At 36.3% G+C, this 17,492-nt stretch overlaps 1 protein-coding gene across 1 annotated transcript in view; it reads left to right on the top strand.

Moving 5' to 3' along the window:
- Positions 1-14,611, top strand: part of CA6 (carbonic anhydrase 6) — a 36,294-nt gene extending 21,683 nt beyond the window's left edge. The window contains exons 4-9 of the mRNA XM_051991404.1: positions 765-860; positions 4,761-4,830; positions 7,097-7,254; positions 11,988-12,108; positions 13,674-13,768; positions 14,243-14,611. Coding sequence (XP_051847364.1) covers positions 765-860; positions 4,761-4,830; positions 7,097-7,254; positions 11,988-12,108; positions 13,674-13,756 — 528 coding nt within the window. The 3' untranslated portion in view covers positions 13,757-13,768; positions 14,243-14,611. The remainder of the gene's footprint in view (positions 1-764; positions 861-4,760; positions 4,831-7,096; positions 7,255-11,987; positions 12,109-13,673; positions 13,769-14,242) is intronic.
- The last annotated feature ends 2,881 nt before the right edge of the window (positions 14,612-17,492 follow it).

The following is a 17,492-nucleotide window of genomic DNA, read 5'->3' as shown; positions in this document are numbered from 1 at the left end:
ACATGAAACCCAAACTGTCATATTTCTCTATGAAGATATTAATTACTGTAGGAAGCATCAATTCTATGTGACTTTTCCTTGGCACTAAATGGGAACTTAATACATGTGTATTGATTGAGTGATTTTAAAGCAGGAGTTCTTAATCTGGAATGTATGAACATTTTTTTATCATTAGTTTCCTTTATAATCTTCCATATTTTATTTTATGCATTTAATGAAAATATTAGTCTGAAAGTATACATAGGTATCACCAGACTTCCAAAGGGTTCTTGATACCCCAAATTTGGGAAACTCCTGCTTTAAATGATCATTATCCATTCTTATAATTTTCTTTCTGTTCTTTGGCTGATCAGGACAGTGATCTCCAAAGTGTGGAGGGCATAGCCCCTGAGAACTCAAGGGGCCCATAGCTTGACTCTGAGACAACTCAGGCGTGTGATAATTAATTAGATAGTTGTTCAAGGTGGGAAGGACAGCTCTCAAAGTCTGATTCTTGGAAGTTGCTTTTGGTTGTGTTTTATTTTTGTATCTACACTGTCTAACATGTTTTTAAATGTGTTGGATTGAATTAGCATCTTACCTGGGCGGGGAGGGGCAGGAAATATTAGGAAAAGGCTTCCATGATCTCTACCCAATGATTGTTACGTTAGAGTCTTGCAGGGGATTCTGGGACTCAAATGAGAGAAGCTTTGTTTCAGGTAGCTGTGGTTTTTCTTTTAGAGGAACATCCAAATTTCATCCTGATCTTTTCTTTGTCACCACAGTTACACGTTGTACTCTTCAATTCTGAGAAATATAAAAGCTTTGAAGAAGCCCAAGATAAGTCTGATGGATTAGCTGTGATTGCCGTCCTCATTAAGGTAAGCTGAAGTTGTTCATTTTTTACGGTGGCCGATTGAGCTTGACAAGCTAGCTTAGGATCTGAAAGAACTCTTTATTTCTCTTTCCCTGTTTATTCTTTTTGAGATAGGACTAAATTTACAATTCCCAGAAGCTCAGACCCTGCTCTGGGTTCATTTCTTAACCCAGTCCCTCCTCAACACCACTAGCGCATCCTTTATTATCTATTTCAGTGAACCACAAGTTCCCTTGAAATTTGGGGTCATCTTTGAATCATGTTTGAAGAACAGAAATTAACCAGTCCTATACATGATGATGGTGATTCCAACATGGTCTAAAGGCAATGGTTAAACATGAAAGCTTTGTTAGAAAGATTGGCCATTTTCTCATGTTCTAGTGTATATAAAGGGGAAAAATGGAATAAACATATATTAAACTCCTACTGTATTAATTAATCACTTTACAAATATTATCTCATTTCATTTTCACAACAACCTTGAGAGGCAGGTATTGTTAATTATCTCTATTTCACAATGGAAAAAACAGGCAGAGAGAATCTAAGGGACTTGCCCACAGAACCACAAGTGGGAAATGTTTGAGGCTGCATTTGAACTCGTTTCCTGATTGTAGGTTTAGTGCTCTACCACTATATTACCTAATTCTCTTTAGTCCTGTGTATGATACATGTGGAGGGCTGTGGAGATGACACTGGGTGCTTCTTCAACACTGTTGATGACCACTTATATTTTCTCTCTACTTAATCCCCTCCACCTCCTACCCCAGCAACAGAGTTCTCCTGTAATATTTTGGAACTGGGACTACTGTCTCTTTTACACCTTAGTGACATCTCTCCAGTTCCCAGTTTTCTCACAAAGACACTACTAAAGGCCTGGGATGAAGCAAGAGGGGTGAGGGTGTGGGGGGAACAAGCAATTATTAAGCTTCTAGTATCTACCAGACACTGCTAAATGCCTTACAAAGATTTTCTTATCTCATTTGATCCTCATAATAATTCTTTGAGGCAGATTTTTTTTTGTCTTTCAGAAACTGAGGCAGACAGAGATGAAGGGACTTGCGTGTGTCACAGAGCTAGGAAGGTTCTGATGCAAATTTGAATTCAGGTCTTCCTGACTCCAGACTCAGGACTCTTCTGCACTTTGGTGACCCATAACTAGGGGAAAGAGCTGAATATGTCCAGCCTAATATTGCTTAAAACAAGCTATCTTAGTACTGATGAGGTTGAGCTAGCAATACCTAGTTTGAAATAAACATGTGACAAATTTGCAAGGGCCATTCTCTTTGGCAAAAGGCAGATTTATTTAGGGGAAACAGGTCACAGACAAAATTAGGCGGTAAAAATAGGTACCAGGAGTGGCAGATATGAAATAAAGTTGGGAGAATATATAGTTAGACTAACCCAGAGTTAGCCAGAGTAAGGAAAAAGAAAGATGTGATTAGAGGGAAGGCACCATGAGGAGGGACCTGAAAATGATTTAGCAAAGATCTTCATCATAAGCAGATCTTTTATAGGGGAAATACAACCTTGGAGTTTTTTCTCAGGCAGGAACTCAGAGGGAAGGGTGAGGAGCCAGGTGGAATGCACCTGGCAGACCAAGTTCCAGACCTGTCCAAAGATATGCTAATCAATGCCTCAAAAGGTTGTTTGAAAATACCCAGAGGTTGGGGGATGGACAATGGGGCTTGATAAAGAGTTCCTTCTTAGATAGTCTGGGAATTATCTGATGATAGTGCCTTCCTGACAGGGAAAAGAGTAAGTCACATCATTGCCATTTAATAATCATTTATGGCTATTCTCCTTAGGGCAAGAAGTCTAGAAGGCAATCTTTGGTCATTTAATACCCTTTCTCCCACCCAAGTCCTCACTCTGAGAGGTAATCTGGAGAGGTGGCCAGAACCTTGTGGTCCAATTCATGTCTTGCTTTGGCTACTTAAAAGCCACAAGATCTTTTTATTTTATTTTATTGAAACTTTTTATTTTCAAAACATATGCATGGATAATTTTTCAACATTGATCCTTACAAAACCTTGTGTTCCAAATTTTCCCCTTTCCCCTATTTCCTCTCCTAGATGGCAAGTAATCCAATATATGTTAAATATGTTCAAATATATGTTAAATCCAATATATATATTTATACAATAATCTTTCTTCACAAGAAAAATCAGATCAAAAAGGAAAAAAAAAACATGAGAAAGGAAACAAAATGCAGGCAGGCAACAAAAAGAGTGAAAATGCTATGTGGTGATTTACATTCAGTTCCCACAGTCCTCTCTCTGGGTGTAGCTAAACCACAAGATCTTGAGAAAGTCAATGTACTTCTTGAGTGATTTATATCCCAAAGGTAAAGTGAGAATTAGTATGAAGAATGCCTACAAATCATTTTGTAACTAGAAAGTGCTTTGTGAAAAAATTTTTTTAAATAAGCTTTTGTTCATATTTTGTTTCTTACATATCACTCCCCTACCCAGAGAGCTATCCAATATAACAAACAGTAACTTTCTTAGAGAGGGATAAAAAGCACAACTGATTAATACATTGAAAAAGCCCCCAAAGCTGTGCATTATGGATCTTCCACCTTCAAGAAGAACTAGGTTGGGGGAGTTTTCCCATATTGAATTTGAATTCTGCTTGATCTTTATAATTTTGTTACATTTACTTTTGACTTTTTGGTAAGTCATTGCTCTATTTACATTGTTGCAGTCAATATTGGATATAATTTTCTTGGTTCTGCTGACTTTATTTTTCTTTAATTCATGTGGATCTTGTATGCTTCTCTGAATTAATCATTCATTGTAAACTCTTTAAAATATTTATTTATTTTTCACACCTCTGATTTCATTAGTGTAAGGCAATGGTTCTCAAAGTATGGTCTAGAGAATCCTGGGGATCTCTGAAACCCTTTTAGAGGGTCTACAAATTCAAAAATAATTTTATTTCCAATATGGTAAATGTCTATAAATATAATCCAGATAAACAAAAATGCTTTGGAGACATCCTCAATTTTTAATAGGATAAAGATACTGAAAATAAAAGTTTGAGAACCATTGGGGAATTGCCTTTAAGAAAACTATATAACCCTGGGCAAGTTTGATTGCCTGGGCCTGGGGGGCGAGGGGAGTGGGAAGGGAGGAAGGGAAAAGTGTCTTTGACATATATTGGATGTGTGACTCTGAGCAGGTCTAGGTACTTAGATCTCTCTAAAACTTTAAGCCAGTGGTGTGATGTTAAAAGTTTTAACCTCCTGGAGGTGGGGAGATATGGCTAGAATGCATTTTAAAGCTTTAGCCTTAAGTTTATTAATGTTTTTCCCATCACTTTCTTAAGGCTAGGCAATAAACAAAATAATCAAGCCTTGATATGAAGCATTAGCCAATTTCTGCTCATATTGAAAATTTAATGGTTTTCCCAATATTTGCAGTTAACTTTGGCAACCCCCTTCTTTAAGTTATTATTTTCCTTGGAAAATCTCAAAGGATTCTATAAGCATTGTCCCCCATTTAGCAATGAGTCAATTGTAACAGTGAGAGATTGGTTTTTGTGGTCATTTGATAGTAAGGAAGAATTATATCATCTCCAAGAGAACCTCCTCCTTATCTGCTTTTCCTTACTTCTTCTCAGAGGGTTGGAAATAGGATGAACTTGGGGTCATGACAGATCTACATTTGAATCCTATCTCTGTCACTTTCTAGCTGAGTTATCATGGGCCAGTCTTTTAACCTCTCCAAGCATCAGTTTCTCCATCTGTGTAAAAGTAAAGGGGACACCTTCTCATAAGGTGGTTAATAAGAATCAAATGAAATATTTGTGACGTGCTGCCTTGTCACCTATTATAATTATTTTCTGTTCTTTACCATTCTGCAGTGCCACTGAACTCTCTCACTGTTCTGCATTTTTCCTATAGGCTAAAGAAAATAAAAAGAATAGACATTATGAGCCGTTTTTTTCCAGTTTGTCCAAGATCCACAATGCAGGTAAGTTAAAGTCAGCTCAGCTCCAGGGAAAGACAAATTAATTTAAGGGACACATCAAAGGGAAGAGAGAAGAAATAGGGTACAAGGCAGACAATTTGGAAATAAGGACCCATTTGGGGGTACCATCCATTTTGGGGACCAAGTATCTCATTGCATATTTGCTCTTCCGATGGAGTCCTTGGAAGAATTTGGCCATAAACTTTCATTATGGTGAATAGCTATGTTTGGGGATTCAGGGGGACAAAAAGGAATATTGTACAGGGGGAAAAATACAAAATTTGATGTCAAAGTATTAGAGTTCAAATCCTGCCTCACTTACTACCTATATGAGACTGGGCAAATTATTTAATTTCTCCAGACCATGGTTTCCTTCGCCATAAAATGACAGAGACCTTGGTGACATCTAATGATTGTCTTAGACTGCTTGATATGAAGTCTGCTAAGTCTATTTCTTCATTCCTTCTTTTCCTCATCTTCTTATTAGCAGTGTTCATCTTTACTCTTCAGCATCTTTGTCATTTTCTGGCCAACAATGACTAACCAACAGAGAGGTAAAATTCTAGTAGAATGTAAGTTCCTTGAGGGCAGGACTTTTTTATTTATTTATTTTTTTTTTGTAGCTCCAACCTGTCTGGCACATTGTAGGCTTCTTAATACATGGTTCATTTTTTTTTTTTTTTTTGGTATTTAATTGAATCCATTTTGAGCCAAACAAATTAAAAAAGGTTTTGAAGTACCTCAAAACAACAACAGAACTACTATCCCAACCTTATCGTTTATAGCATACAGTCACAGCCAACATTTTCCCCTTTCCTAAGAAGTATTTCCTCAGATTACCACATTTCTCTGGGGCTCATGCCTAGATCAATAGATACCCTGGAACATATCATCACATATGGTACTCATGGCTTAGAGTGCCCTCCATTCTTAAGGCCAGCCCAATAGAGTTATTTTCTTTCTTTGAGTCATTGAACTTTTCTTGCCATAAAGCTTATTTATTGCTCCCAACCATCGCTCCTAGTTACATCTTCTGAAACAGTTGTTGTTGAGTCATTTCAATCATGTCCAATTCTTCATGGCTCCCTTTGGCATTCATTTTATAGAAGAGGAAACTGAAACAACAGGGATTCATAGCAAATAACTGTTTGAGGCTGGATTTGAATTCAGATCTTCCTGGCTTTGCTTTATCATCTTGGCTCTGTCACCCTATCTGACTTCAGAACTGGCACTCTATGCACTAGGATTGGTCTATTTATGCTTCCATATTATAATCTTTCAGATACTTGATGATAGCTATTCTGTCCTTCAAAGTTTCCTCTTTTCCAGGCTAAATATCCCTAATTTCCTCAGTTGCTCCCCTTAATTTCCTCTGCTTTCTTAAAGTCTGAGCTAAAATCCCACCTTCTACAGGGAACTTTTTCTAACTCCCCTTAATTCTAGAGTCTTTTCTCTGTTGTTGCCAGGTTATTTTGTAGATAGCTTGTTGGTACATGGTTGTTTGCATGTAGTCTCCCTATCAGACTGTGAGTTCCTTAAAGACAAGGACTAACTTTTTTTTTTTTTCTATATTTCCAGCACATTGCTATTGTTATTATTCGATCATTTTAGTCATGTTTAACTCTTTGTGACCCCATTTGGGGTTTTCTTGGCAAAGATACTGGAATGATTTGCCATTTCCTTCACTGATTCATTTGACAAATGAGGAAACTGAGGCAAACAGGGTACAGTGACTTGTCCCGGATCACAAAACTAGATCTGATCTCAGATCTTGCCAATTCCAGGCCTGGCATTCTACCTACTGCATCACCTAGCTTCCCCAGGCATTTAACAAATATTTATGGACCAGCTTACTAAAATGGATGTCCTTCACTATTCTGGGCAGCTTTCTTTGGATTTATTCCAGCTTATTTATTTCTTAATTTGAATTATATTTGAGAACTGATGTTCTAAAGAACTCAAAGCACTTGACCCTTCTCCTTGTTGGGGATAGGATGTGAAGATAATAACGGTTCCTTACAATATCCCAGTGATAAGGACACTTTGAAAGGACAAGGGACACTTTGCTATTTAACTTACTAGGAGAATAAAAAGCAGATCAGGGATAGAGTTTTTATATCCCAAAAGAAGGGCAGTCAAAGCCACAGTTCAGCCTCATGACCTCCTCTGTGTGGTTTCCCCAACCCCAGAGCCATATTGCCTAGCCACCTCTGCTTGTCACAGATCTACTGAGTGGTTCAATTTCTCTCATTTCCTGTTTTTCTTATAGGGGAAAATGTAACTCTGCCCTTCATTGATGTCCAACATATGTTGCCCTGCAACCTCAAAAGATACTACCGATATCATGGCTCATTGACCACTCCTCCCTGCACTGAAAATGTCATCTGGACAGTTTTGACAGAACACGTCTTCATTTCTACAGGACAGGTAAACATTTGCTCTCTTGCTGTTATCTTTGAAAAATTTCCACTGATGGTTTTGGAGAGTGTAAGGAATGAAGTCCTTTATTCCACTCTGTCCCCTCATTCTTCGTGATGTTTATTTCATTCAATCAATCAAAAAGTACTTTTTAAGTACCTACCATGTACCAAATACTGTGCCAAGGCTGGGAACACAAAGAAAGGCAAAGCAGTCCCAGCTTAATCAATCCTAGACAGGGTTCCTGGAAAATAATAACGGTTTGTTGACTGTCAAAAAGGAGCTCACTGTTTAATAGAGAACACAACATGTAAATGACTAGGTACAGACAAGATATACAGAGAAGGGCTAGAAAGCTGTGCAATCTTTGACCCAACAATACCACTATTAGGTCTGTATCCTAAAGACAAGAAAGGAAAAGGAAAAAGGACCAATTTATACAAAAGCATTTATTTATTTAGTTTATGGTGGTAAAGAATTGGAAATTAAAGAATATCCATAAATTGGGGGATGGCTGAGCAAATTGTGGTAAATGATTGTGATGGAATACTCTTGTTTTATAAGAAATGGCAAATGGGACGTTTTCATAAAAAACATGGGAAGACTTACATGTATTAATATATTATATACAGCAACAGTAACATTGTACAGGATCGACTGCATGGCTTAGCTGTTCTCAGAAATACATTGATACAAAAGAATCTGAAAGACTTATGCTGAAAAATGCTATTTGACTTCAAAGAAAGAACTGTTAGAGTCTGAATGAAGATTGAAGCATACTTTCTTTTGCTCTTCTAGTATTTTTGGGTTGTTGTTTTTATGCTGAGGCAATTGGGGATTAAGTGACTTGCTCCGGGTCACACAGCTAGGAAGTGTTAAATTTCTGAGATCAGATTTGAACTCAGATCCTCCTGATTTCAGGGCTGGTGCTCTATCCACTGCACCAGCTAGATGCCCCTATTTTTGTTTTTTTTAAATATACATTTTCTTTTGTAGTATGGTTAGGATGGAATGTTTTGCTTGACTGGACATACGTAATCTAAATCAAATTACTTGCCATCTCAAGGAGAAAAGTGGAGGAGAGAGAGTATAGATGTAGTACAGTATTGATAGATTAAAGAGAATTCACACTTTTGTAGCCCCTTGGGTACAGTTTAAAATTGTTCTCCAGAATGGTTGGGCTAGTTTATAACTCCACCCATGATACATTAGTTTCCCTATTTTCCCACAATCCTTCCAGGATTTGTCATTTTCCTTTTCTATCATGTTAGTTAATCTAATAAGTATGAGGTTGTACTTCAGAGTTGTTTCATATTTCTATTGATAATTTTGATTTCTTCTTCTGAAAACTGCCTGTTTATATCTTTTCACCATCTATTAATTGAAGAATAGCTCTTATTTTTATAAATTTAAATTGGTACCCTATTTATTTGAGAAATGAGATCTTTATCGGAGAAACTTGCTGGAAAATTTTTCTCTGGGTTTCATGTTTTTCTTCTAATTTTGGCTGCATTGGTTTTGCTTGTGCAAACCTTTTTTGATTTAATATAATCCAAAATAACCATCTTACCTTTCATGATCTCCTCCATCTCTTGTCTGGTCATGAACTCTTCCCATATCCATAGATGTAACAGTAATTTTTCTACATTCCCCTTATTTTCTTATGATATTACCTTTTATATCTAAACCAGGCCCCCATTTTGAACTTATTTTCATATATAGTATGAAATGCTGGTCTATGTTTAGTTTTTGACCAGACTGCTTTCCAGCTTTCCCAGCAGTTTTTTGTCAAATATTGAATTCTTGTCCCCAAATTTTGTATCTTTGTTTTATCAAAGATTAGATTAATGTGACCATTTACTTCTGTATATTGTATACCTAACCTATTCCATTGATTAATGTTGTTATTCTTAGTATCAGATTGTTTTGATAATTACTACTTTTTATTTATTTTTAAATTTTTATTTCTTTGCTGAGGCAATTGGGTTTAAGTGACTTGCCCAGGGTCACACAACTAGACATGTTAAGTGTCTGAGGTCAGATTTGAACTCAGGTCCTCCTGACTTGAGGGCTGGTGCTTTATCCACTGCACCAACTAGCTGCCCTCTGACCATTACTATTCTTTAATTTGTAGCTTGAGATCTGGTCAGATTGCCTTCTTTTATTTTTTTTTAATTGATGCTCTGGATATTCTTGACCTTTTTTCCACCTTCAAATGAATTTTATATTGTTTTTTCAGCTCTATTAAATAAACTTTGATAGCTTGACTGTCATGAAACTGAATAAGTAAATTATATTAGATAGAATTGTCATTGTTAGTATGTTGACTCAGCTTGCCCTTGAGCAATTAATACTTCTTTAATTGTTTAGATATTTTATTTGTATGAAGAGAGTTTTATAATTATGTTATATTTATATAGTTCCTATGTGGGTCTTTCTAGATAAACTTTCAAGTATTTTATACTACATGCGGTTACTTTAAATAGGATTTCTCTATTTCTTCCTACTGTTGCTAATGTGTAGAAATGCTGATGATTTATGTGGGGTGTAAGGTGTGTTCAGGGAAGACTAGTACTCTGGGGTGAAGGCTGCTGAGCCTTTTACAGGGCTGCTTTCCACCTTTGGTGTCCACCTGATCCACCTAACTCTCACCTGTGGCTCACCAAGAAGCTGTAGCACGCACAGTGGCTATATCCCAGTAAACTATTTTGGCAGGCGGGTTAAACCAGGTTGAGGGTAACCAAAGGATCTCAAACCCTACGATGAGTTAGGGGGATTCTACCTCAGGCATATAAAGACTCCCCTGGAGATGAGAATAATTGTTCCAAAGGCCATGAAAGCAGGTGACGCAGGTGTTGTGGAGTGCTTAGAGCTTTGTTAAACATCAAAGATACTAAGGTCATCCATTGCATCTTGAGTCATTACCAGTCATCTTGACTCTGTCTGTCACTGGACAGGGGTGACTTTAGAAGAGACAGTAAGGGCATGACTTCATGCAATTCTGCTTCACTTAAATTCAATTTATGCATGAATCAAAAGACATCACCATATTATTTTACCATTTCTACCTATCTCAAAACCTTGTGGCAATACGTGAGTGATGGAGCAACAGGTGTGTCACTAGTAGCTACAGTCACATAGGCAGCCCAGGCCAGAGGGTCCTTTTGTCACTGGAAGCAGCAGTGGGATTCGCTCACTTCCATGTATGAGGAAGGGGTTAGAAAGGATGTACTAAAAATTTTCTGCTTACCCAACCCTGGCCTGATTACCAGGGCAGGCAGAGATCCTACTCTACACTAAAAAAAAAAGTACAAAATCTTCTGAAAGCTGATTCCTCTCACCCACTGATACATGAAATCTCCGTACACTTATAGATTTTGTTTTATATCCTACAATTTTGTCAAAGTTGTTAATAGTTCATTCTCTAAGGTTCTTTAAGTATATCATCAGGTTTCTGAAACTCTTTTCTCTATTAAAAATCATGGTGACATGGCTCAACCCAGACCCTCAAAGTAAATGGGTGGATGGGTAAAATTTCTAAAACTGTGTTCTTGGGAGTTAATTTTCTGGTAACCCTTTGGAACCTAAAGCAAACATTAGCATCAGCAAATGCAATTCAGGAAATTTTGATCTCTAGGCTGGAAATATGAAGATCTTTAAAAAAAATTATTCTATTTATTTTGTTAAATTTAAAAAAAATAGAAAAAAAATAAAAGGAAAATAAAAACAAAACAAAGCAAAACAAAACATTGTCATGTGCCCAGTAGAGGGAGGATTCAAATTATATGACAATAAATTTTCATTTAAAAAAAAGATACATACAAGTAGAAGAAATTACAAGTGTCCATCTTTTCTTTGTTTCTTGTAGATTGTTCTTTTGTTCTCTGCTGTGCACTTTTTAAATTTTATTTTCCTTTTCTCCTTTCATCCTCCTCACCTTCCCCAAACAGACATATTTATATATACATATATAGATATATACATACTCACATGTATACATTCCCATATTTATATATATGTATATATATATATATACATATATATACACATACATAGACCCGCACACATATACATACATCTATATACATACATAGAATTATATGCATATATCTACATATACTCAGATGTGTATAAACATATTTACTTATCCATATGTAAAAATGCATCGAAAACAATATTAGTATGACTGACATATAATATAGATTTCTCTCTTGATTAAATCTTTAAGTTTGACTTTGTTTAAGATCAATGCTTACTAGATGTACTTTTTTTCTAATAAATTCTACTCTAGATTTTTTTTTTTTTTTTTTGGTGAGGCAATTGGGGTTAAGTGACTTACCTAGTCACATAGTTATAGTAAATGTTAAGTGTCTGAGGCTGAATTTTAATTCAGGTCCTCCTGACTCCAGGACTGGAATTCTACTGGTGTACCATCTAGCTGCCCCAAATTTGTTTTTCTTGATTATGCCTAATTTTTTTAAACAATGGGTTTTATTTTATTTTATTTTTTCCAGTGAAGGGGAGTAGGAGAGAAAAATAAATGTTTGGTAATTGGGAAAAAATTAATTTAATTAAACTCCCTCCCCAGAAATAGCCTATATTAAAAATATAAGGATTCATTTCTCCTATGTTGTTAACAATCTCATGGCTATGTCAGTAACAAGTTCCCAATTCCAGCCTGGAAGCTAACTAAGCCCCATAATTTCCCTGTATAACAAATGTCTCTTTTGTTTACTCTACAGATGCATAAACTATTTTCACTCAAAGATAATTTTTCTCATTCACTTGAAAACAACTTTCGGCATGTTCAGCCTCTCAACGGAAGGATAGTGGAGGCCAGTTTCCCACCTGAAGAAGCTGAAGGTCAGTGAGGGTTGGAGCCTTTGGGTCAGTCCTTGGGGATGGAGTTTTTCCCCTTGGAATTTATTAGTCATTAGATACATTAGAGATTGGCTACAGCTGATCACACTGACCATGCAAAAGGTCTTATTTTCAGATCCTGGCTGTCCTTAATCACCAGGTTCATACATAATGAATAGGTGTCTAATGAAATTAGCATAATGTGGAAAAGACACTGGCACCCTATATAATCCTGAAATAGGAATATAGAAAAAGATTTCATGGCTTCCTAAGACCTAATAACAAATTAAAATAATTAATATAAATTAAATAAGAATAGCAATACTATTATTATTTTGCAGGAGGCACTAAAATAATTTATAATTAATAACAATTATTAATAGTAACAATAATTATGACCATAGCTAGCATTTGTCTTGTACTTCAAGATTTTCCAAATGCCTTAAATAAATTATCTCATTTGATTCTAGTAACAACCCCTAGGAGGAAAAGGGGGAAAAGAAAAAGGGAGGCTAAAAAAAGGGAGAAAAGAAGTAGAAGGGGACAGGAATAAGAAGAGTAATAACCCTAGTAACAAATATTATTATCATGATTTTACAAATGAACAAATTAAGACTGAGGTTGAGTTTCCCAGAATCAAAAAAGTAGTATCTCAGGTGATATTTGAACTCATCTTCCTAATTCCTTATATTAGTGGTCAATCAATATTTATTAAGTTCCTGCAATTTGTCAAACTTTGTGCAAAGTGATGGGGATATAAAGAAAGGTAAAGACAGTTCCTGCTCTCAAGGATTTTACAGTCTAATGGGGAGGACAACATGCAAAGAACCATGTACAAAAAGGCTGTAGACAAGATAAATTTGATATTTGTGGACAGAAAATTGAAGAGGATTAGCAAACGCTTCTTGAAGAAGGTCAGATTTAGCTGAGAATTTAAACTTTTTTGATTGTTCTTCCCATCATCCAAAACAATTTTGAGAATGCATCCCCAATATGGAAATCCTTATTTGCAAGTTATATACATATGTGCTAATAATTACAAACATTATAAAATTTAGAGAAATAGAATTTATAAAGAAAAAGAACAGATGAAACAAGCTTTTATCCTGGAACTTTTAGGAAGTCACTGTTATTTATTGAGTTAGATAATGACATGTCAGATTTCTATGGAAAATTACCTTGACAGCTGAATGGAGAAGGGATTAAAAAAAGTAGAGATGAGACAAGGAGATTAAATAGGATATTTTAGTAGTCCAAGGCAAGAAGTACTGAGATTGGAAGTAAGGTGGGAACTCTGAATGGTGATAGAGTATGTATGAGGGTTATGAAAGAAAAAAAAGACAATATTGGTATTGGAATGTATTTGTGGGGTGGATGAGGAGTTGGGGATAATGTCAAAGTTATAAGTCAGGGTACTCGAGAAAATGGTGCTGCCCTGGACAATAGTAGAGGAATTTAGAAGATGGGAGGATTTGGTAGAAAGGGGAAGACATCATGTAATGAGATCTATGGTGCAGATTATATCTACATCTACCTGTTCTTTTTCCTCAACATATTCTGCTGAAAAGGAAGTCAATTTGTTCACTGCTCACGGTCCGAGTCACGGGGGCGATTTAAAAGGCACAGAGCCAGCTCAAGGGAAAGATCCTAGAGGTGATTTTGGGTGAGTGACAGGGTTGAGGGGAAGGGTAGCATGTGGGTATGGCTTGTGAGATGGGGTGTTCCCAAAGGTGCCAGAGGAAGTGGTAGTCTATGTTTCTGGGTTGGAGCTAAATTATAATTGCCCAGGGGGACAGAAGGGGAAAGGGCAGGAGCAGGAATAGCTCAGGGAGAGGGAGGAGTGGAACTTATATTTGGAGTTAATGAGTAAGGGGTGAAGTAGGAAAACATGTCCTTCCACTGACCTTGCTGCTGTGAGAACCATGGTTTGCAGCCATTTTCCCACTCCTTCCTACTGGTTTATCAAAGTCCTTTGGGGTCATACCACCTCCATCCTTTAACCTGGCCCTGTCTTTAAAGCCTTTCGTCACCTTTAACGTGATTAGGATCATTTTCTGGGAGATAGAAATTCTGTCTTTGCCAAGAAAGGTCCTCAGTGTATTGAAAGTCCCCTAATAAATGACTGCTCTTTTTCTAGACTGCTCTGAAGATACCAATGATGGTTTTTCTAAAGAAAAAAGCCTCGAAATAAACAAGAACACCCCAACACAAATCAAAAACAAGCAAACAAACAAAAAACCAAAAAAGAAAAAAAAAGCTGCCCAAGATACTACTCTACAGTTTAAAAATGGCACAAAGGAGACAATCCTTATCAGAAGTAAAAAGAAGCATTGAAGACAACCGTCATTAGCCATCAGCTTAGATGGCAGTCCACCATTTCCTTCACCATAAAAACATTGCTTGCTCTGATTCTTTACTCAGTTTCTTCCTTATCTATATAAAACTCCTTCTTGGATTGCTAATTTTGCATATTTCCTAGATACCTCAGTAGAACTACTATTGCTGAAATGAGCAGATAATAGAATTAAATTATTTCTGGAGGGATTTAATAGAGACATAACTGATGAATTAAATTGAAATCAATCACTTTATGAATATCAGTTTTCTTTTGCTAATATCTGCTTTGATGGATACCAACTCTCAACCAATCTGTGCTTCTTTTATGTATTGAGATTTTAATAAAATAATTCGATGCTTAAAAATTGTCCTTTTATATTTTTTCCTTTTTCTCAACTATCTTACTTCTTGAGATATACTCAGGGACAAAACAGCAGAGAGATGAAAGGAAGGAGAAAAAGAAGACAGTGGGAATAAGACTAAAGGATATGAAAGATAGGGATACTAGAGATGGGCATCAGAGTTAGTGTGTGTGAGTGTTATAATGGGAGGATAAAAAGATAAGGATCCTGAAGGAAACATAAAGGGAATAGGGATAACTTTGTTCAGTTCTTTATTATAATTCTGTAAGAGGTGAAGGTCAATTGAATAGATCAATCATATCACTTCTGTTCCATTTAAAATAAGTGTCAAGATGCTAAGTCCTGATACATTTATCAGGTTAGAACACATCAGTTGTTCACTAAATGTGAACAAGTCCTGGATACCTCCTTGAATTAATCAAGGACAAAAAGTCTATTCCAATATGACCATAGACATGTGATCCTTTTTCTTCAAACTGCATCCCCAAATCCTTTCCTGTTCATTCAAGGCTTCAATCAAAAGATATTTTTTCTTTTTCTGAATTTCTTCTATTGTATCTATTTCATTTATTCTCTCTTTCCTTTCATATTGATAGTTTTCATTTGCTTTCATCTTTTCTCCCTCTCAACATTAGTTTTTTTTTTTTTTCTATAAAAAGGATACCTAGTCACAGTTACAGGATGGAAAAGAGTGTCTATGGTTACTCATAGATCAGAGCACAGACTAAAGGGCAGTGACCACACCTTTCCTTAGATTGTACCACCATGGAAAGATCCCAACCTTCCAGACCTCCTGAAATAGCACAAAAAGCCAGAAGCTTTGGATAGTGCCCCCTCTATCCCAGGAGCAGGGCTCAACTTTATTATTATTTTTTTAAATAATAGCCTTTTATAAGGGGCAGAGCCAAGATGGCAGAGAGTAGAAAGATCTTTGTCTAAACTCTTCCTGATTTTCCTCAGAGGACCACCAGATTAAGTCTCTGAATGGGTTTTAGAATGACAGAACCCACAAATATTTGGAGTTTAACAAATTTCCAGCAGAAGGTATTTTGGAAGAACTTCAGAAAAGATCTGTTTCAATTGGTCAGGGAGTGTGGGAATGAAGCCCAGCACAACTACAATGCATTACAGTGCAGAGAGAGACCCAGGGCGGAGAGGCTTTTGCAGGCTGAGGGAATCTAGTGGGAGTCTTGTAGCCAAAGTACAGCAGCTTTTGCTACTTTCTCCTGGTTCAGAAGCCAGTGAATCAGCAGACTAGCTGTGAGACCCCCAACATAACTACAGAAGGCAAATAGTGAGCCCTTAAACTTCAGCATAACAAGTGGGATTTAGCCAAGCCCATCCAGCACAGAGGAAGTCAGCAGTAACAGTCTCAGGGCAGTGTGGAGCTGCTGTCACTTATAGAAGAAGCTTGGAATAATCTCCCCTTTACTCTAAGAGCACATTTCACCCTTTAAAAATGAACAAAAAGCAAAAAGAGCTCTGATCATTGATAGCTATTTTGGAGGCAGGGAGGAGCAAACCTCAAACCCTGAGGACACTAAAGGCAAAACATCTCCAGATGAAGCCTCAAGGAGTGATATAAGTTGGTCTCCAAGATTCTCCTGGAAGAACTCAAAAAAGATCTTAAAAGAGAGGAGAAAAATGGGGAAAGGAAATGAGAGCTCTGGAAAAGGAAGCACAGAAATTGTCTGAAGAAAGCTACTCCTTAAAAAATAGTTTTGGTGACATGGAAAAAGAAAACAACTCCTGGAAAAACAAAATTTATGAAATGAAAAAAATACAATGAACAAAACAACTCATTTAAAAGTTCAATTAACCAAATGCAAAAGGACATAAAAATTTTAACTGAAGAAAAGAATTCACTAAAAACTAGAACTGAACAAATGGAAGTGAATGACTGAATGAGACACAACAAGAATCAGTCAAACAAAACTAAAAATATGAAAAAATAGAAGAAAATGTAAAATAGCTCATCAGAGAAACAAACTGACCTGGAAATTACATCCAGGAGAGACAATCTAAGAATTATTGGACTATCTGAAAAAAGGGCCAAGATAACATTTTTCAGGAAAATCATCGAAACCGTCCTGATATCCTAGAACTAGAAGATAAAGTAGCCACTGAAAGAATTCACCAACCATCTACGGAAAGAGACCCCAAAATGAAAACTCCAAGGAATATCATAACTAAATTTCAGAATTATCAAGTCAAGGAAAAAATATTGTAAACAGCAAGAAAGAAACAATTCACATATTGAGGAGCCACAATAAGGATTGCCCAGGACCTAGCAGCTTCCACCTTAAAAGACTGAAGGGCCTAGAATCTGATATCCCAAAAGACAAAGGAACTTGGATTGCATCCAAGAATCAATTATCCAGATAGATTGAGCATTATCTTTCTGGGGAAAAGATGAACATTCAATGAAATAGGAGATTTTCATTGATTTTTGATAAAAAGACCAGAGCTGAACAGAAAATTTGGTCTTCAAATACAGAACTCAAGAGAAGCATAAAAAAATAAAAAGGGAAAAAAACAAAATTATGCTTTTTAAAGGTTAAGATGTTTATATTCCTATATGGGAAGATGATATATTAAACTCCTGAGAATGGTATCTTTGTTAGGGGTATACTTAGAGGGTTAAGTATAATTCAAGTTTACTGGTGATGATATAAAAAAGAAAGTAGG

This window comes from Antechinus flavipes, chromosome 3, assembly GCF_016432865.1.
Source record: "Antechinus flavipes isolate AdamAnt ecotype Samford, QLD, Australia chromosome 3, AdamAnt_v2, whole genome shotgun sequence".
Taxonomy (NCBI): domain Eukaryota; kingdom Metazoa; phylum Chordata; class Mammalia; order Dasyuromorphia; family Dasyuridae; genus Antechinus; species Antechinus flavipes.
The sequence above is the reverse complement of the archived record's forward strand: the minus strand, read 5'-3'. Positions and strand labels throughout refer to the sequence as shown.